Below are 21,490 nucleotides of genomic sequence, written 5' to 3'. Positions count from 1 at the left end.
TGGTAATGCCTTTGATAAACATAATGCAGTCAAAATCTCAGCATGTATAATTTATAAGGATATTAAAGAATAGTTCATACATTGTGTAGGCTGCATTCCATTGTTAAAAATACTGATCTATAAGCGTCATAATACAAGGAGAATAAGAATCTCTAGAATCTCATATTATAGGAATTGCATTATCTCGTTTTAGTTAAAAAGCCAAAATTCAACCGCTTCTCCCCTTCCTAATAAGTCTGCTTAATACACTTCAATGAATATTCTATATTCAAAGCATTTCTTTGATTAAGCACCAGCTAATAGATGTTAATGTTAGATTCCAGAGCGTGATTTCTAGCATAAATGTTCAAACCTCACTTTAAATCCTTTTGTCAACTCTTACAATTAAATTATTTCAGGTTTTTTTTTTCCCTCCAGGAGGGGTAATCCTAAGTCATTTAAGACCTTTATACTTGGCCCAATCCTCACATCTGCCAATCATCTAGTGGTCTGAAAATTTAAAAAAATATCTTTTGGGTTACTCTTAATCAAGAACTGAGGTTAATCTAGCAATGATATAATGAAAGTCCTCTTTATGCCAATTTGGGCTTTCCTAACAAAAACCAATGACATTACCACTGAAGCATTATCAGAAATTGTAACATTTCCCAGCTGAATTAAGTATGGATCAAGGTATCCTTAAAAAAAGCCTCAATGAAAATATATTCCGTATGGAATGGCCAAAAAATATATTCTTGGTTAATTAGATTCAGTTGTCTCCATTTATGCTTAGAGAGCCTTTTGACTCTGGATGGTTTTCTTAGCCCATAGATATTTTTCATTAGGGAACATGATTTCCTTCCAACAGAACAACTTCTGGGTTCAACAGCTTCCTTTTGTAAAAACTTTTTCTTCTTTTAGATCTACCTATCTACCAATTTTGTTCTACAGTACAAAAAATGACATCATTTTAAAGAAAAACAAAGATGATAGTGAAAGGCTAAAGTTAACCTGGGTCAAGGTGAAAACCCAAATGAGGAAGCACCCCAAGAATTAAGTCTTGTTCCTACTTTTTCCAGATAACCAAGAGTAAAAAAAAGCAAAAAAACAAAACACCCTATAATGCTAAAATATAATAACTCTTAAATATCCTTTATAATATTTATTTTTCAGGGATAAACCCTTATTATTGCAAAGACATGAAGAGGAGGAAATAAGCTCTCCCTACTTCATAAATTGTATATATGTGAAATAAATGTCCTAATAACACTAGGATTTTTCATTTCCCAATTCAGCTTCATACTGCCAACAAATCTGAGGAGCCTCGTAGAGAATGACTGGATCTTGTCAGGCATATGAAATGGGGAAACTAAAATGTGACGAATCTTCTCAAATCTAGCTGATCGCCTTCAGGCAAGTAAAAGCTTCCAAAAGACAAATGAGCTGGTTTTCCTTGGCTTTCCTTGGGATTCCAGTGACACATCGGTTGGAATCTGACTCTCACCAGGAGAGAGACATTATTTTGTCCTGAAGAATCCTCTCTACCTTTTCTAAAACAATTGACTGATACAATTGACTTTCCAAGACTTCCAACTGGAATATTTATTCTTTGGCAAACCTACATGGATAGTCTTAATAATATCTTTAAGAGTTTTTGTAGCCATTTCACATCCTTTCCAGTAGCTTCCAATACTCACTTTCGTAGGGAAAGATGGTGGTGGTAGTCTGTTGAGTCTGGTAATCAAGATACAACCAAATCACTTGTTTTGGGGTCTAATAACAGCAATTAGCATAGAAAGAAATAGTTTTCAAGGGGAAAACTATAGGGGATGTCAGGGAACACTGGTATCTGACTACATATATAAAACTACATCTTGAATTTTATAGGTTTGTGGATTTTAATTTTCTTATTAATTTTCTTCACTTTTATGTGTCTGGGTAATAGACCTTTATCTACTTTAACAATCCAGATGTGGATGGATAAATTGTATGCTATTTTTCTTGCTTGCTTCTTTTAATATTAATATTTAATGGTATACTCTGTTGTAACATGGAATGTCAATGTTTGTATAGGCAAGTCTAGCTAAAACAACAACAAAAAAGTGGGGAACTGAAATCCCTTTTCTTTCTTTCTTTTTTTTTGGTAGAAGACTCATATTCCCTTCCAGGAAGCAAACAGCTTTCACAGAAAGCTTGAGAAAGGAAGATTTATGAAAATGGCAATTCAAAACATGCAAGAGTTTTTGTCTTTTGCATTAGCAGGTAGTGTATGCTGACTTTTGAAGAAAAATAACAATTGCAAAAGGTTTTTTAATATATATTGTCAGACTGGATGTTTAGTATCTAATCCTCCTCCTCCTCCCCCAGTGAGGCATTACTTTGATGTGGTTGTGGGGCTTACATGCTCTGAGGAGGATGAAAGCTATGCCAGAGGTTCAACCATACTGGGCAGGACTCATCAGAGGAGCCAGATGAACATATCTCTCCCATAAACAATATGGTGAGACACAATTTATAGAATCCCATACTGGATCAGTCATCACCCGGGTCAACAAGGACTGTGCTAGGTGTTCTAGGTCCTGGACATCTGGGGCCAAGTGGACTACAGGACTCAGGACAGTTGGTTGAGCAACCAGGGCCAGCAGCTGCAGAACTATAGGAAGAAAAGTTGTTTACCCCTCCCAAATATACAACGACTGAAGACAAAGAAATAATGATCTCCTATTACAAATTAAGTCCATGGAGAAGAGGATATCTGAAAAGAATGCACCACTTCTGGAAAGAACAACACCCAGAATCAGAAATAACAGAACAGAGGGTTGCAGATCAATGTCAATTTATAATACAAAATAAAGTATTCACACAAGAAGAAATGGAAGAATTGCAAAGGTCGACCCAGGGCAAAGAAATCAAAGCCATGCCAGAAGTAGCTCAGACAGTAAAGCCTTCTCCTCAGAAAGAACAAAGCCCTCTAACTAAAAAACCAAAGGAATTGAAACAAAGAATAACTGAGCATCTAGAACAGCACAAAAACAACAGAATAAGGTTGCCTGCACTGCAGCTTGTTACAAAGAAACAGCTAGCACAAGAATTAAATGATGCCAGTACTGTAATATCAAATATAAGCACTAGCTCACTGGAAGAAACAAAGCAACTGATGTATAGCACAGCTGCAGTTATAACTGAATTCCTTGGATGCAAAATCAGCAAACCAGAAAAAAAGCCAAACAGTGCACTACGAAAATGGAAGATCAGTTTGGAAAAGAAGATCAGCATGCTAAGATCACATGCAAGCAAGCTAGAACAGATGAAAGAAAAGAAGCTGAAGAACAAGAAGACCCAAGAATACCTGCTCAAGAGCTATCACCTAGAAACAAGGAAGATCAAGGAAGCACTGGAAATAATAAAGCAGCAAATAACAGCCATAGCCAAGAAGATCAGCAGATACAAAGCTCGAATTGCACACTACAGGCAGAATCTCCAATTTCAGTTGAATCAGAAACGTTTCTACCAATCCATCAATGGAGAGACTGCAATGAACCAGTCAACGCCTGACAAAGCAAAAACAGTGCAGTTCTGGGCGCAGCTATGAGACAAGCCAAAGAAATACAAAGAATGTATCTTGGATAAAGGAGGTAGATAAGAATAGAAAAGGAGCTGAAATGAAAGAACTTGTAATAACAGCAGAAATGGCAGAGAAAAGGGCAAGGAAGATCAAGAACTGGCCAGCACCAGGTGAAGATGAACTGGATGGTTTGTGGTTGAAACATCTGACTGGTCTGCACCCACTCATTGCCAAGCAGTTTAACAAGATACTGCAAAGAGGTGAAATTGAAGATTGGTTAACATCTGGCAAAGCCTACCTGATACTGAAAGATCTAGCAAAAGGGGCAGCCCCAGGCAACTACAGGCCAATTACCTGTTTGCCAAAAACTTGCTAACTGGTGTGGTAGCTGATGCAGACTCACTATCACCACTACTATTCCTCATTGCATTGATTCCTTTGTCAACAAAACTGAAGAAGTCAGGCCATGGCTATCAAGCATCAAAAACATCTGCCAGGTTATGCCACCTCCTTTACATGGACAATCTGATGTATGGAAAAACATCACCTGAAATGGAATCGCGGCTCAACACTGTCCAAATATACAGCCAAGATATTGCAATGGAGGCTGGACTGGATAAATGTGCCACCCTGACCATCAGCAAGGAAAATTAGTGAAAAATGAAGGAATCAAGATGCCCAATGGAAATAACATTAAGAGTTTGGGTGAAGAAGATCACTATAAATACCTGGGCATCATTCAGGCTGACAAAATCAAGCACACCGAAGTCAAGAAGAAAGGTAGTAGTGAATACATCAGAAGAGTGAAGAAGATCGTAAAGCGCAAAGTCGTTGGTGGAAATGCCATCAAGGCAATTAACACCTGGGCAATTCCAGCCATTAGATATACAGCTGCAATAGTGGACTGGACTCAAGCTGAGCTAAAAGCCCTGGATAAGAAGACCAAAAAAATAATGACAATGAATCATGCCCTTCATCCACGCTGGCAGACTCTACTTATGAAGGAGAATACTGTGGGTGGGCGTGGAATGTTACAAGTACACTAGACAGTTGAAGAATTAAAAAGGGCATTGGAAGAATATCTGAAGGACAGTCTGTCTGAGCCTCTTCCAAATGTTATCTGTCTGTTGGACTTAACTATATATTTTGCTTCTTGTCGCCTTGACAGTGGAGCTGGCATAACGGTATCAAGCAGACCTTGCTTACTGCCTGCACCAGGCGCTTCAAGGGTGTAAAGGTCTGCATGGGAGAGGATAGGCTGTCATTGAACCAAGCAAAACAAAGTTGCTGTAGTACTTCCAAACATGCCTATTTACTTTTGGTCATATGCCATGGATGGGTAGGTATAAGACAGAGGGAGAGAGAGACAGACGGAGATGCAGTCATCGTTTTAATTACAGCATGAAAACAATATCCATATTTATCATTCTGAAAAAAAAACCCACAAGATTTCAGAATGTTACATAACATGATTCATTGCATAGTCTACGAAAGCAAGGTATATACATTTCAAAAGAATTGAAACATTCCACTTAGGATCTACATATGGATATGAATTACGGCAGGAAAATGCATTCCTCGATAAGAACATATGTAAAGACTAGGCATCTTTCTCATTTTTATCAAATCGCTCCAGTAAAGCTCTTAATATATTTCCAGGTCGTTTCTGGTATTTGTCTCGAAGATTTTCAATGGCAATCTTTGTCTGTCAAATACAGAAGAGGACAGCAGTATCAAGTTAAAGTCACAGATGTATTGGTAATGGAAGAAGATCATCTCATCAAGACACACTACTCAGTGAATATATTCTCAGCTGCAGAGGCCCGGGAGGCCTGTTTAAATGTTGCAAATCAAGATGAAGCTCACAGTGGGAGCAGCAGTCAGGGGCCTTGCCTTCTGCCATCCCAACCTGCGAGGTTGCGCTGAAAGCCCTTTCAGCTCTGGTTGCCCTGTTGACCTGCATTTACCCTTGAAAAGGGTTGTGTATTATTTCAACGGAACTGGCCTTCCTGTAACTTAGCTTCATTGCTCTGTTCTGGGATTGTCGAGAATTAGTATGGCTTTCTTGTGTGTGACACTCCTTTAAAACCTAGTGTGGTATTTCCTCTGTCTCTTCTCAAGAGGTAAACACACTGCACTTAATAGGATTTAAGATGCCAGGTTCCCGACCATCCTGTCTGTTCTTCTCAAACCCATTCTGGTTTGCCTGACTCATTCTTAAATTGTGATGCCCAATACTGAACACTGAATTTGGAGCAGGCCTAGAAAATTAGAACTGAATGAAAATATTTGGTCCCCTAACTTGAAATCGTATTTGTCTTTTTTGCAGCCATGGCAGACTGCTTCAGCATGTGGTCAACCACAATGTCAAGACATTTTCCACTCCTACGGTATTAGACATGTATCCCTGTGGCAACATACATTCCTTCCCATACCTGTGGGTCTCAAATCAGAATAAGTGACTACGTTCTTCTTAGAATTAGCACTATTTCTCATATACTGGATGTAAATCAGAACCTCTTGTAGTATTAGTTACAAGGTAAAAACATATGCATGTCACACTAATTTTTATAGCTGCAAAAGTGTTTTGGTGAAAGACTGGACCTGGTTTGACAATGGATGTTACTCATTCTGGGTCATAAAAATAGGGTGTTATGGAAATGTCGCAATAAATTTCAGCCCATTTTGCTAATGTGCTGCAATTATTTTGAATTTCTTCTGTCATTGACAGCATGACATGCAATTGTGAAAAGCATTAGTTACAATCTTATACAATTGTTTGTCAACTGCAAACTGGATAAGCAATCCTGCAGCACCCCTTTCAACAGATTCATGAAGAAATGCTCATGAGTGTCTCTTGATGAAGCTTTTCATTCCAGTGTGGATTCACCTAATCCAGCCCACTAGCTTGAGAATATTATGGGTTTCTTTGTCAAATGTTCTCCTGACAGTGAGACTTACTATGTTCAGAGAATTTCTATCACCTACAAGACATAAACCACCCATAAAATAGGATACTGTTAATCTGCCAGGACCTCTTGACATTTCCATACTTTGTCACTGCATTTCTTCCAAATTGCTTAAAGATGTATAACTTTATGATTTGCTTCAGACTCTTCCCACATATTTATCTCAAACTGACTTTTTCAGATCATCCTTTTCCTTCCTTTTTTGGAGATAGTTGTAGTATTTTCTGTTCTCCAAACAACTGACACTTTACTCATTTCAAATACCAACATTTTGCGGATATGATGATGAACAAATGGAAATATATAGGAGTGGTGTGCCTGAAGGGGAGGCCAATGGCGAAAGAAGCATTGTCCTTTTGTGATTTGATGTCACACAAATGCAATAAAGGGACGGAATTGGCAGAATGATGGCAAAGCATCAGTTTCTGTGGCTACTTGTGACATTATGTTTGGAGGGGAGGTCGGGAGGATAGGAGAGAGATAGAGAAATGTAGGGCATCTGAAGAGATTTATAAAATTTGTTTTCCTAGGTTATTCCTCCAACTGAACTGCATTTTCATTCCCCAATATATGTATGCACCCCAGTACACACATATCCATTCAAAACGTAGACTTCAGAACCAGTTGTTGTTGTTTTTTTACAAGCATGATTTGTTTATGGATTTGTTAGGAAAATTGTTTCTATTAAAGCAATTTTTAAAGAGTACAATAATTTTTGTGTGCTATTATTCAGATTCTTAGTTCAGTGAATCCTTCTAATTTTGTGATTATCAATAATAAATTCATTGAGAGGGAATTCAGACACACACATTATATATAAAATAACTATCAGCTCTGACTATAGCACCAAACTAAAATGTTCTGCAGAAAAGCTTAATATATCTAAAAGTTTGCTTTTGGTGATAAGTTTCCTTACTTTTTCAGCCAGCTCCTGAGCAGTAATATTTGGGTCATACGGGATGGGTTCTCCAATATAGGTGCGGAGTTTGACTGGGAACCCACCATATATTGGAAGGGCAAGCAATTGAAAATGTTCATATAGCCATTTTGAGACCCCTGTTGAGGAAATGAAACAAAATAGAAAGTAAAATTAATTCACAAGGATGTGGAAATCTCTAATTTTTTTTAAAGTTATATTGCATCTTAAAACTGGAGAAATGAATTATGATGTAAACTTCTACAGTCCACAGTCCAGAGTCATGGAATGTGATCCTGAGATTGGAATATTTATCTATGATACTGAGAGGGAAAGAAAACACAGTGAAATAAGATTGAAATTAAACCTTAAAGACCTGAAACAACAGAAACATTGTTCCAGAGTATGTTGATTAATATACATGGAGTGATTAGAGTGCTGTTTTTCTGTGAAATCCAGAGAAAAGGTCCAAGATTGAGGGCAATCTTGGAAAGTATAAAAAGAAATGGATAATGGGAATGATCCCTCTCTACAGGTAGTCCTCAACTTATGACCATTTGTTTAGCGATCATTCAAAGTTATGACAGAGGTGAAAAATGTGATTTAAGACCAGTGTTCACACTTATGACCTTCTCAATGTCCTGATGGTCACATGATCAAAATTCAGGCACTTGGCAACCAGCATATATTTACAATGGTTGCAGCATCCCAGGGCCAGTAATTGCCATTTGTAACTTTCCAATTCAGCTTTCGACAAGCAAAATTAATGGGGAACTGCATGATTTCCTTAACGCGTATCTCAATAAAGTCATAAAATCAGATGCAGTCATGTGATGCCTCACTTAATGATCGCACTTCTTAACGACAAATTTTCCGGACCCTATTGTGGCGTTGATGACTACCTGTATATAGTTGTGATAGATAAGGAATGGACTCTGAGCAACTACTTATGACGCTAGTGGGCAACTAAGTGAAAGGACACATGTTCTTTGATGGATGAATCAATGATGCCAGGGTGGGCAAGGAAAACTCCATGAAAAATTATGACTGCATGTATTTCAGAGTATTTCATCCTCTTCTTCTCTTTCCTTCTACCTTTCCCAGCATTACAGCCTTGTCCAGAGAGCTAGATCTTCACATGAGGTGTCCAAAGTAGGATAATCTGAGCCTGGTCATTTGTGCCTTAAGTGAGAACTCTGGATTCATTTGTTTGATGATTAATTAGTTTGTTTTGTTGGTGGTCCACTGCATTCTCAGGAGTTTCCTTCAATAATCAAGTGCAAAAGTGCCAATACTCTTTCTATCCTGCTTCTTCAAAGTCCAAAAGCTAGAAACTGGCTGCTTCCCCCCCCCTAAATATTGCCAGTATCGCTGTCTAGGTAACTGATATGCAGCTACCCAGCAAACTTTCCCTCCTGCTTGTTAAAGACAGGAACAACATTTGCCCTCCTCCAGTCTTCTGCTGCTACACTTGTCCTCTATGATTTCTCAAAGTTCCCAGAAAGGGACTCTAAGATATAATCTGCAAGCTCTTTGCATTTGTTCTCCTGAGGTCCACTGGAAGCAAAGTAGAAATTGAGCTCTGCCCAGCTCCTGCCACCTGCTGTTCTCCAAGAAGCAGGCCCATCCATTCCTTCCTGGTATAGAATGGGTTTTAAGCAGAATCAGCAGGGCCAGGGTGGAGGGAAAAGAAGTGTGTCTTTCTCCTCCAGTCAACTTTCTGGCTGCCCTTTAGGGATGTGGAAAATGCTGTGGTAATATGGAATAAAAATTAATTCCCAGCCACTTAGACCCTAAGGGAGGGGACAATCTTTCCTTTCTCTTCAGACCATGAAATCATTTGCCTCATCTGCACAACTGATTTCAACATCCTGATGCAACTTTGACCAACGTCATCTCTCCTCAGCCACAGAGGTTTCTGAAGGCTATTAAAGGATTTGAGAAAATAATGGTTCTGATAGTTTGTTTTAGATTTTATTAATATAATCAAAATCAATTATATATATATATATATATATATATATATATATATAGTTGAGGGTTAGGTAATGAATTATATTGGAAGGAATCTAGAAAATGAAGCTCACGTGTCCTTCCAACTGTCCTGTATGCTTCACGGACATTTTGTGTAAACATAGGGATGATTGGCTAAAGAGAGAGAGAGAGAAACAAAGAGTTAAAACCTGATAGGAATTGGGAAAGCATTTTTGTTTAGGCTGGAATTTTTGAGGAGAACTAACTCCAGCTGAATTTGCAATATTCTGCATCACAAAACGCTTAAAGCTGCCGGCCAGAAATGGTCAACACTTCAGCGGTTCCAGTCCAGCCTTTGCGTTAACAGGGTGAGCTCCTGTTTCCTCCCCTGTTCCTGTCAACCCAACAGTTCGAAAACTCACATGAGTAGATAAATGGGAACTCTCACTCCAGTGGGAGGAAAAATGCTGGCGGCGCCTTGCAAAAGGAGTTGGGAGCAGTTGCTGGTAAGCGCGAAAAACTGCGCTCGCCCGAAAAGGGCGCGAAGCAACGGAAACCCCGCCTCCTGCGCTCGCCAGCTGGGCTCTGCTCTAGAAAGGAGGCACTGGCAAACCACTTCCGAAACACCTTGCCTTCAAAACTGCAAGGACTCGTCCAAACAGTCACTGCAGAGTCGGTAAGGACTGAGCGCAGATTAAAAAAAAACAACACACAACTGTAGTGTTGAAACAGCATTAAAACAATTACAACTCCATAGAGAAATACTGGGAAGAAAAATACTAATCAACCATTTTCCATGGGTTGGGATCCAAAGCACCTTGGATCCTGGACTGCTTGAAAAGCCAGGTTTTTACAGCTTTTCTAAAGGATGGTAAGGCTGGGCCAGGGGATAGTATTCCAGAGGGCAACAGAGAGAGCATGGCTCTGGGATCCCACAAGGTGGCAGTGTTTAATCACTGTTTTGACCTTAAAGGACAGGCAGCGATAACTGCAGAAGGGCAATTCTTTAAATAACCAAGTCCTAACCCATCTAGGGCTTTATAGGGACAAGAAGGACCTTGAGTTGCACCCAGAAGCCCCTGTGCAGCTCCCAAACAGAGGGGTGACAGTGGTATGTCAAGGTGCTTGTTTAGCCCCATTCTTTGGCCTCCAAGTGGTCATCATGGGCAGCCTCATGCAGAGCACCTGAGAGTACACTACTCCACATAATCAGTAACGTGCATTTACGTGTCTGCTCTTTGTGCATGATCCTTGGCATGACCACTTACCACTTTGCTTTTTAAAGCCACTTGAGCAAATCCCGTACGGGTACCCCACTCCAGATTGTAGTTTTCATCACTAAAATTCATTTCTCTCACTCCACCAGGGGCTATTCCTACTAACTCGCCTTTCTTCAGAATCTCAATACAGTTTGTTTGCTTGCCTTCTATGCAACCTGATACATCAAAACACAGTTTTATACCTGTAAAAAAAAAAAGTAGAAGAAATAAAACATTGTATATGAATATAATTTCTAGCAACTCTGTCATTATGCTGTCATCATTCCAGTGATATTGCCCTGTTACATTTTTATAATAGGACCACCCTCCATTCTATCTCACCAGATAAATTAGGACAATTTCTACCCTCATTTCAACTGGGACAGCTTAGGGTGAATGTTGGAGTCGCTTTCACTGGAATTCACTGCAAATTCCTCCTTTCTGTCAGGGATTTAGAAGCAAGGGAGAATGAAGGATACCCCTTACCTTTTCTGTTCATTGAAAAAACAAAAGAAAACACAAGTTTCAGCCCAGTAATGGGTAATGATCTTTCCTTGCAAAATTGATGTCAGGCTTACTAGGTAGTCCAGACAGGAAACACAACCAGATGATCTAATTCTACTTTATTGTAAAGCTACCTTAACAGAATCTCACAAGTTTGAAAGTAGAAATCTCCCCCTGTCTCCTTTATAGCCTGAGCAACTAGGGAGGGTCTTTTCTGAGCCTCTTGCCCCACCCACATCCAGCTGCAGGCTATGCTATCTCTTATCAGACCATTCCCTGGGCAGTGTCTCTTGGCCCAGTCTCCCAAGGTCTTTCACACATTGTTGTTTTTGTTCAGTCATTAAGTCATGTCCGATTCTTCGTGACCCCATGAACCATATTGCGCCAGGCCTTCCTGTCCTTCACTGCCTCCCGGAGTTTGCTCAATTTCATGTTCATTGCTTCAGTAACGCTATCTAACCATCTCATCCTCTGCCGTCCCCTTCTCCTTTTGTTTTCAATCTTTCTCAGCATCAGGGTCTTTTCCAAGGAGTCCTCTCTTTGCATTAGGTGGCCAAAGTATCTGAGCTTGAGCTTCAGTATCAATCCTTCCAATGAGCAATCAGGGTTGATTCCCTTTAGGATTGACTGGTTTGATCTTCTGGCAGTCCAAGGGACTCCTAAGAGTCTTCTCCAGCACCACAATTCAAAGGCATCAATTCTTCGGTTCTCAGCTTTCTTTATGGTCCAGCACTCACAGCCATATATTACTACTGGAAAAAAACATAGCTTTGATTATGCGGATCTTTGTCAGCAAGGTGATGTCTCTGCTTTTTAATATGCTGTCTAGGTTTGCCATAGCTTTCCTCCCAAGGAGCAAGCGTCTTTTAATTTCATGGCTGCAGTCTCTGTCTGCAGTGAACTTGGAGCCCAAATAAATAAAGTCTGTTACTGCTTCCATTTCTACCCCATCTATTTGCCAGGAATTGATGGGTCCAGATGCCATGATCTTAGTTTTTTTAATGTTGAGTTTCAAGCCAGCTTTTGCACTCTCCTCTTTCACCCTCATCAAGAGGCTCTTTAGTTCTTCACTTTCTGCCATTAGGGTGGTATTGTCTGCATATCTGAGGTTGTTGATGATTCTCCCTACAATCTTAATTCCGGCTTGTGATTCTTCCAGCCTGGCATTTCTCATGATGTACTCTGCATATAGGTTAAATAAGCAGGGTGACAATATACAGCCTTGTCATACTTCTTTCACTATTTTGAACCAATCAGTTGTTCCATAACTGATTCTAACTGTTGCTTCTTGGCCCGCATACAGATTTCTCAGGAGACAGGTAAGGTGGTCTGGTGCCCCCATCTCTTTAAGAATTTGCCTCAGCTTGTTGTGATCCACACAATCAAAGGCTTCTGCATAGTCAATGAGGCAGAAGTAGATGTTTTTCTGGAACTCTTGTGCTTTCTCCATGATCCAGTGAATGTTGGCAATTTGACCTCTGCCTCTTTGAAACCCACCTTGTACATCCGGTAGTTCTCGGTTCACGCACTGCCGAAGCCTAGCTTATAGGATTCTGAGCATAACCTTGCTAGCATGTGAAATGAGTGCAATTGCGCAATAGTTTGAGCATTCTTTGGCATTGCCCTTCTTTGGAATTGGAATGTAAACTGACCTTTTCCAATCCCTTGGCCAATGTTGAGTTTTCCAAACTTGTTGGCATATTGAGTGCAGCACTTTAACAGGATAATCCTTCAGTATTTTAAATAGCTCAGCTGGAATACTGTCATCTCTGCTAGCTTTGTTGTTAGTAATGCTTCCTAAGGCCCACTTGACTTCACTCTCTAGGATGTCTGGCTCAAGGTCAGTGATCACACCAGCGTGGACATCAGGGACATGAAGATCTTTCTTGTATAGTTCTTCTGTGCATTCTTGCCACCTCTTCTTAATCTCTTCTGCTTCTGTTGGGTCCCTGCCTTTTTTGTCCTTTATCATGCCCATCTTTGCACAAAATGTTCCCTTGATATCTCCAATTTTCTTGAAGAGATCTCTAGTCTTCCCCATTCTATTGTTTTCCTCAATTTCTTTGCACTGTTCATTTAAGAAGGCCTTCTTATCTCTCCTTGCTGTTCTCTTGAAATCTGCATTCAGTTGGTTATATCTTCCCCTTTCACCCTTGCTTTTTGCATTCCTTCTTTCCACAGCTATTTGTAAAGCCTCCTCAGACAGTCATTTTGCTTTCTTGCATTTCTTTTTCTTTGGGATGGTTTTAGTTGCTGCCTTCTGTACAATGTTATGAACGTCCGTCTATAGTTCTTCAGGCACTCTGTCTACCAAATCTAATCCTCTAAATCTATTCATCACCTTCACTGTGTACTCACAAGGAATATGATCTGTCATACCTGAGTGGTCTAGTGGTTTTCCCTACATTCTTCAATTTAAGCCTAAATTTTGCAGTAAGAAGCTCATGATCTGAGCCACAGTCAGCTCCTGGTCTTGTTTTTGCTGTCTGTATAGAGCTTCTCCATCTTTGGCTGCAAAGTATATAATCAATCTGGTTTCGGTATTGACCATCTGGTGATGTCCATGTGTAGAGTCGTCTCTTGCGTTGTTGGAAAAGAGTGTTTGCTATGACTAGCTTGTTCTCTTGACAGAACTCTATTAGCCGTTGCCCTGCTTCATTTTGTGCTCCAAGGCCAAACTTGCCTGTTATTCCGATTACTCCTTGACTTCCTACTTTAGCATTCCAATCCCCTATGATGAAAAGGACATCTTTTTTTGGTGCTAGTTCTAGAAGGTGTTGTAGGTCTTCATAGAACCGGTCAACTTCAGCTTCTTCGGCATCAGTGGTTGGGGCATAGACTTGGATGACTGTGATGTTGAATGGTTTGCCTTGGATACACACTGAGATCATTCTGTCGTTTTTGAGGTTGTACCCCATTACTGCCTTTCCCACTCTCTTATTCACTATGAGTGCAACTCCATTTCTTCTAAGGGTTTCTTGCCCACAGTAGTAGATATAATGGTCACCTGAATTAAATTCACCCGTTCCCGTCCATTTCAGTTCTCTGATTCCCAAGATGTCGATGTTCAGTCTTGTCATCTCATATTTGACCACATCCAGCTTGCCTTGGTTCATAGATCTTACATTCCAGGTACCTATACAATATTGTTCTTTACAGCATCGGACCTTCTTTTCGCTTCCAGATACATCCACAGCTGAACGTCCTTTCGGCTTTGGCCCAGCCGCTTCACTCTTTCTGGAGCTACTTGGAATTGCCTTGCGCTCTTCCCCAGTAGCATATTGGACACCTTCCGACCTGAGGGGCTCATCTTCTGGAGTCATATCTTTCAGCTTTTTGATATTGTCCATGGGGTTTTCTTGGCAAGGATACTGGAGTGGGTTGCCATTTCCTTCTCCAGTGGACCACATTTTGTCAGAACTCTCCACCATGACCTGTCCGTCTTGGGTGGCCCTGCATGGCATAGCTCATGTCTTCATTGAGATTTTTTGTTTGTTTGTTTGTTCCTTTGCATCAGTGTTAACTCCTGGTGACTTCCTGGACAAGTCCCTGCAGTTTTCTTGGCAAGATTTTGTAAGTGGTTTGCCATTGCCTACTTCCTAGGGCAGAGAGGGAGTGACTGGCCCAAGGTCACCCTGCTGGCTTTGTGCCCAAGATGGGACTAGAATTCACAGTCTTCCGTTTTCTAGCCTAGTACCTTAACTATTTCACCAAACTGGCTCTTTGACATAGGGTTAGCTAAAAGTGAAACAAAGTCAAATTCTTTTTGGAGGGCAGAGGGAGATTTTCTGTGTGACTTATCTTCTCTTTCCCAGTCCCATTCATGATCTGGTGAATATCCTGCTCAGTTTCTATAAACCCTGCACCCTCCTCCCCAACCATAGGAACAAATTTAGGTATATTTAAACCAAGAAGTTGAAATCAAACTCTTCTCTTTCTGAGAGAGAATCAGAATTTCCAGCAAAAGAGATATTCTCTTTATTATTTCTTCCTGCACTTCTAGGGGTAAAGTGAATGAGGTATTTCAGAAGTGCCTTTTTCTCAAAAAGGAAGTCTTCTGTTAGTTGAAATGGCCCCTGTGGCCCTTTCCTTAATAGATCAGCTTCTCCATACACATAAACCTTCTTAGTCTGATGTCGTAGACTAAGAAAGACTGCTTCTCAGTCACATCTATGAGGTCACATACACATATGTCTTGAAACTTTTGTAGACACTCCTTGTGTGAAAGATTGGCAGCTTTTCTGTGAAGCCTAGCATTAAAGAGGTGTTAGATTTGCCATCCTTTGCATAAAGCATACCTTAGCTATTTGTCAACCTGGAGCCTAGGTGCTGACCAGATTTGTCAACCTGGAAACCTAGGTGCTGACCTAGGTTACATGGCTAGGTTAGAACTGCCTGGCATGCTGAATACAGATCACCAGGATTTAAATGATACATCCCCTAAGCAGGAGATAACAAACTAAAACTAGTGGGTTATAGCTGATTTTCTGGATCACAAGTTGCAAAGATCCAATGCTCCCTTAAAAACATCTTGCATTCCTTTTAAGACATGCTCATTGTTAGTCACTGGCATCACACTAGAAAAATGATTTTTTAAAATATTTAGGGTAATTTGCAATGCTCTGCAGCAACTTCCTTGTACAGCAACCATTCACAGTTATGACGGTGATGAAAAAGTAACTTTACAACCAGTCTTCACATTTACGACCTTTGCAGGTCCATAAAGCAAAGGAAAGCTGAAGAAAGATCATAAACACAGTCATGCTTTCACTTAACATCCTCTTCGCTTAACCACTGAGTTGCTGGTCCCAATTGCAGTCACTAAATGAGGACTACCTGTAATTCTAAATATAAAGTTAAAATACCTTACCTGGTATTAAATAAAGGAAACAATGAATCACAGAATGGACTATTCTCCCAGTATTTGCATAGAGTTTAGCTACAAAGAAGACATAGTCAAAAACCATTGCTCCATGGTAATAAATAATCAATCCTGGTCCTTCTGGTAGATGCTCCATGCCAATGATCTCATAACCTGAAAAAAGTAGATTATTTTTTTGTTTGTTGAGGTTACATGGAGATAAAACAAGTTCATTTAGAAAAGAGAAAATATATAGTGCAGAAGATGTAGGGTAGTTTTTCTCAACCAGATACTTCCCAGATATGTTGTGACATCTACCAGCAATCTCAGGCAGCATGACCAAAATCTCTCTGGCAATACTGGGAATCATGCTGTAATATATCTGGCAGGTAAGGAAAGTTGATTTAGTGATTCTTTGGTGTTTCCATCATTAATGAATCTTGCCAAGAATAGCCACAAGCTTCAATTTCAGCCTCTGCCATCATGAAAAGTGAAGTGAAATTTCTTGTGGCATGCTGCTTGGAGAGGGCAATAGGGAGATCTTCTGGCTGGTTGCTGTGACTGGTTTGTACATTACTTTTCCTGTAAAGTCACTTGGATTCAATAATGTCTTGACTCTTCATGAGCAGAGTCCAAAATACTGACTGTGGTGCTATCTTGCCCTGGGATTCATTTTGGCTGTGGACTTTGATGAAGTGGATAGATTGCTGTCTGGTATGTTGTTGAACACCTGAGAATTTGAGCCGTGCACCTTCTTGCTCCTGTGTGAGATGTGGGTGTGTGTAGGGGCTCATTCTCTGAGGTACTCAGTGCTCTTTGTAAGAAAAGTTGGTATTTGTAACCTTGAAAGAAGTTTAGGTGTGCTCCATCCTCAGGACCCAGCCATTCTTGACAACTATCTCCCAGCCTCTAATTTATCTTTAAAAGGAAAGTACTGAAAAGGTGATTGTGGGTCAGCTATGGAACACTCTAGATGAAACAGATTCTCTGATCTCCTTTCAGCCAGGGTTCAGGCCTCAGCATGGGATGGTTGCTCTTGTGGATGACCTTTGTCTGGCGTTGGAAGGAGATAGTACATCCCTGGTCCTTTGATACTATTGAACATGGTATCCTTCTGGACAATCTGCACTGGTTGGGGATAGGAGGCACTTGTTGGGGATTGGAGGCACTGTTCTGGAAAGATTCCACCCCTTCCTTTCTTAAGGGGCAATTCAGGTCATTGAGTGGTGAGGGAAAAGAAGCTAGCCTGGCACCCATTCCTCATAAAGTCCTTCAGGGTTCAGTTCCTCTTCTCTACTCTTTAACATAAAACTACTCGTGGAGGTAATCTGTCAGTTTGGGGTCTGGTATCATCAGCATTGTTATGTTACCCAATTGTGTATCAGTACTCCTAAGCTGTGCAAAAAGCTCCTTAATATTATGACCCAGTATCAGGACCTAGTTAAGATCTGGATGGAACAAAACAGGGTCACGTCGAATCCCAGCAAGATGGTGATACTGTTTTTAGGTTAAACTTTCATGCATGGAATGTGCCATATCTGAAATTTTGGCTTTGGAATTTATACTTAAATTTGACATATAGTCTTTATGTTAACTACAGTATCGCCTTAATATATTGTTCACTGTTTATAACTTCTTTTCCTTCCCATTACTGATTCTAATTGTGTTAACCAAATATTTTAAAAGTTTAATAGAGACACATTTTGACTAGAAATTGGGCATGAAATGTTTTATAGTACTCTAAGTTCCTAATGGTGTATCTGAGATTCATTGGCTATTCACCCTTATTTTACTGTTTAAATTGGCTTTTTATTCAGCTACTATTATCTTTGTTATCTATTTTTCTACATTTTTTAAAACTTCTATTTGTATTAATATTGGAATGGTTTGCCACCCAGAGTGACTTGGTTTGAGATAGGTGGCTATAGAAATTACATAAATAAATATAAATAAATAAAAATAAAAATTAGACTTCTTTACTTTCTTGAAAAATGTAATAGTTTGTAAGAATAGCTCTCTCCCTCCCTCTCCTTCTCTCTCTCTCTCTGTCTCATATGACCAAGTATCTGAACTTAGCTGAGATCTGGATAGGACAAAGAGGGTGAGGTTGAATCCCAGCAAGATGGAGTTATTGTTTTGAACTTCTTGAGGTTCTCTGACTGCTTCAGAGTTGTTTCTTTATGGGATGGTATTACCCCTGAATGTGAAGGGTCCATGATTTGTAGGTCCTTCCAGACTCACAGTTATTGTTCATGGGCAAGGTAAGGGTTAGGCAGGCCTTTGATACAGCAGCTACAGTCCTGCCTGGAACAGGAAGACCTCACTATTCTGACAGATACTTTCATCACTCCTTCTCTAGAATGCAGTCTATATGAAAACCACTCAGAAGCTTCAGTGGTCAAAAAGGCAGCAGCCTGGCTGTTGGTTAGCACTTATCACCATGAGCACATTACACCAATGGTTCAGGCTTCTGTACTTGCCCCCCTCTAGCTCCTGGGTACAAAATCAAAATGCTGCTTGTTACATAAAAAGCTCTATGTGGCTTGGCAATAAAGCTTTTGCAAGAAAATCTCCAACTACATTAGACACCCAACTACATTAGACACCCAATCTGAGTGTCTGTGGGAAGAGTTGCTATACTCCTATGAAGTGGAGATCAGGCATCTGAGGTGCATAGGTGTTGCTTTTCAATAGTGCCTATATTTTGGAATAGCCTCCCTTTGGAAAATAGGCTTGCCACATGTTCTTGCCATTCTTAGAGTTAGGAAGTATTTCAGAAGCTTATGGTGAACGATAGAGCACCCTTATTTGAATGATTACATGTAGTTTATTATGATTCTTGTGGTTTTATTGGTTTGCATGTATACCCAGAATGTTTTTAGTAGGAACTGTTTTTGTTTAATGCTCTCAAGTAATTCAATCTGCTAAGGGTACACTTGATTGTGATGAGTATAAATTTGATAAAAAAGATCAATAAACAGTAAAGCATAGTTTTTCCCTCCTTCCCCACCCCCACACAATACTGCTTTTCCACAGTTCCTCCCAAAGAACAGTCCCAAATGTTGTTGTCTGTGAAAGATAGCAGGGACAGGTCTTGGTGCAATGTAAAGAAAGCTGGAATTTGAACCTTTCATACAGGCTGAGTTGTCATCCTACACAAGCAGGGCATTCACTGTAACGTCTCCAGGTATCTTACCTTTTTTAAAAAAATTTTTTGGTGCCTTTGAGTCAGAGTTGACTCCTGGCAACTGCCTGGACAAGTCCTTGCAGTTTTCTTGGCAAGGTTTGTTGGAAGCGATTTGCCACTACCTCCTTCCTAGGGCTGAGAGAAAGTGACTGGGCCAAGGTCACCTGGCTGGCTTTATGCCTAAGGTGGGACTAGAACTCTCCGACTCCCAGATTCTAATCCAGTGATTTTAACCAATACATGAAACTGGCTCTCATGACTATATTATACTATATTGTCATCACTATATTTAAAAGGGGCACCAATTTTGATGCAAAGAGCAGATGGATATTACAAGCTTCATACAGCACATTATTTCACAAAAATATTGGGTAATGTGGGACACATACAAGTGGAGACTCTGGCTAGAATTAATTGCTTACCCTCTTGATTATCTTGTGACTATTTAAGGAACTGCTCACTTACCATGCCATATCTTTCCGTATAAATCCAGAACATTTGCCATCCTTTGCCTTGGTTTGCTCCATAACTCATTATAAATGTCTCCATGTATGTTATACTTTTTCTTCCAAATATATAAATAAAATGCGCAAGCATAGCAAACTAAAATAATGCTTAAAGCTACATAATATATAAACAGAAGAAATACTAATAATAGCAGCAGAAGCTGAAGTACAGAGCTCAAAGAGTCCTCCAAGTAACCAAAGCCAATCCAGTCTTTTAGCACGAGAGGAAACCATGTCATATATTCATACTCAGAAGTATCCAACATGGTAGCTTTCATTTCATTCATGTCAAAGAAACAGAAAAAAAGAGAGAAAACAATAATGATTTATTTTGTGGGAGGGAGATGATGTTATTTATCACCTTGTTTTATGAACACAGACAAATCCATTATTATTCTTTTAAATTTAAATTCATCATTTTAAACTATTTTATTGCACTTAATTTTTCATAGGGTCCTATGTAATCCTCTCTGTCTCTCTCTCCCATAAATACACACACACACACACACACACACACACACACTTTCATTGGTTTCTTGAATTATATAAGTCAACATGCATAGTTGTTTTCCTATAAAACTAGTTTTGCTGAAAAATTAAAAAATGGAAAAGAATGCTGGAAAATAATGATTATGTTGAAAAACCAACTCTGTGGATCCAATTTGTTCAGAATTTTTCTAAATACTCATTACAAAATTGATTATAAATGGCTTTTCCTAATAAGGCACAATGTATTTATTTGACCTCGGCTAAAATCCTAAACAGGACGACTTGGCACCAAGCCTCCAAGATTAGTGGAAATTACTTCTAAATTAATGTGCTTAATATTATTCTCTTACTTTTATCCATTTATTAAATTTCTACCTCACTGCAGGGTGCACAAGGATGTGGGGGGTGAGCAAGAGCCGTGGCACGGGTTGGGGAAGGTGTGTAAGGGTGCAAGGGAGGATTGGGGAGGGTGTGCGGGGGTGCACAAGTGGCCAGCATGGCATGAGTGCAGAGTGGCTGGGGAAGGGTGCACAGGTGGGGCGACTTACCCCAGCTACTTGGGACCCTCCCTGCCACCTTCCCCATTGACTTTCTGGGGAAGCCTACAAGGAAGCCTGCAAATGGCAATCATGTGATCATGGGGTGGTGCAATTGGTCGTAAGTGCAAACTGGTTGCCAAGCACCCAGATCGTGATCACGTGACCATGGGGGTGCTGGGATGGTCAGAATTCCAAGGACCAGTCATAACCACTATTCATTCAGCACCGTTGTAACTTCAAATGGTCACTGAATGAATGGTCATAGGTTGAGGACTATCTGTATCGTAAGAAAGGAAACCATACAAGGCTGTTACCTTGCTCTTTCCTTACTTCTACTGGCACTAAAACCATTGGCCAGGAAGATAAGATAAAAAAATAACATTTCAGGAATTAAACTGGCAAATCAAGAACACTAAAACTATATGCAGATGATATTACATGTTCAAGGAATGCTCTAGAACTGATATTGGAACACTAAGTTATTGCATGGAATTTCCCTGAAGAAGAAAAGTAATGTACCTGAGAATGTATTTAACAAAAAATTATAAGGATTTATTAAGAATAATTCTTCACATAATAGCAGATATTTTAAGGCAAAGAAAACCAGAATTGTCCTAGGAAGAATATCTGCAGTAAATATGAATGTTTTATCAAGGCTTAACTTATTACTTGAAATGATTTCAATAAGAATTGGAGACAAGGTATTAAACAACTGGCAGAGACAAATCACCAACTTTAATCA

The 21,490-nt window shown here is 39.8% G+C and overlaps 1 protein-coding gene across 1 annotated transcript; it reads right to left on the bottom strand.

The window, feature by feature from the left end:
• Positions 1–4,927: 4,927 nt before the first annotated feature.
• On the bottom strand, positions 4,928–20,007 carry LOC103062660 (DGAT1/2-independent enzyme synthesizing storage lipids-like). The gene is made up of 6 exons (XM_088130917.1): positions 19,680–20,007; positions 16,037–16,201; positions 10,672–10,865; positions 9,517–9,577; positions 7,430–7,569; positions 4,928–5,249 (listed from the first exon to the last, which is right to left on the bottom strand). The coding sequence occupies exons 1-6, from the start codon at positions 20,005–20,007 to the stop codon at positions 5,145–5,147; spliced, it is 993 nt and encodes a 330-aa protein (XP_087987043.1). The 3' UTR covers positions 4,928–5,144.
• Positions 20,008–21,490: the final 1,483 nt, after the last annotated feature.

The sequence above is a fragment of the Python bivittatus genome, unplaced genomic scaffold (genome assembly GCF_059951505.1).
Source record: "Python bivittatus isolate LINGU-HERP-01145 unplaced genomic scaffold, Pbiv_v1 ctg000840_np1212, whole genome shotgun sequence".
NCBI classification, from domain to species: domain Eukaryota; kingdom Metazoa; phylum Chordata; class Lepidosauria; order Squamata; family Pythonidae; genus Python; species Python bivittatus.
This window is presented reverse-complemented; position numbering and strand designations above follow the sequence as displayed.

Coding starts and splice junctions, on each gene's coding strand:
- LOC103062660 (XM_088130917.1), bottom strand. CDS start 20,007: ATGAATGAAATGAAAGCTACCATGTTGGATACTTCTGAGTATGAATAT. Junction 10,866..16,036: donor TTTCCTTTATTTAATACCAG/GTAAGGTATTTT, acceptor TTTTTTTTACAG/GTATAAAACTGTGTTTTGAT. Junction 9,578..10,671: donor TGGCTTTAAAAAGCAAAGTG/GTAAGTGGTCAT, acceptor CTCTCTCTTTAG/CCAATCATCCCTATGTTTAC.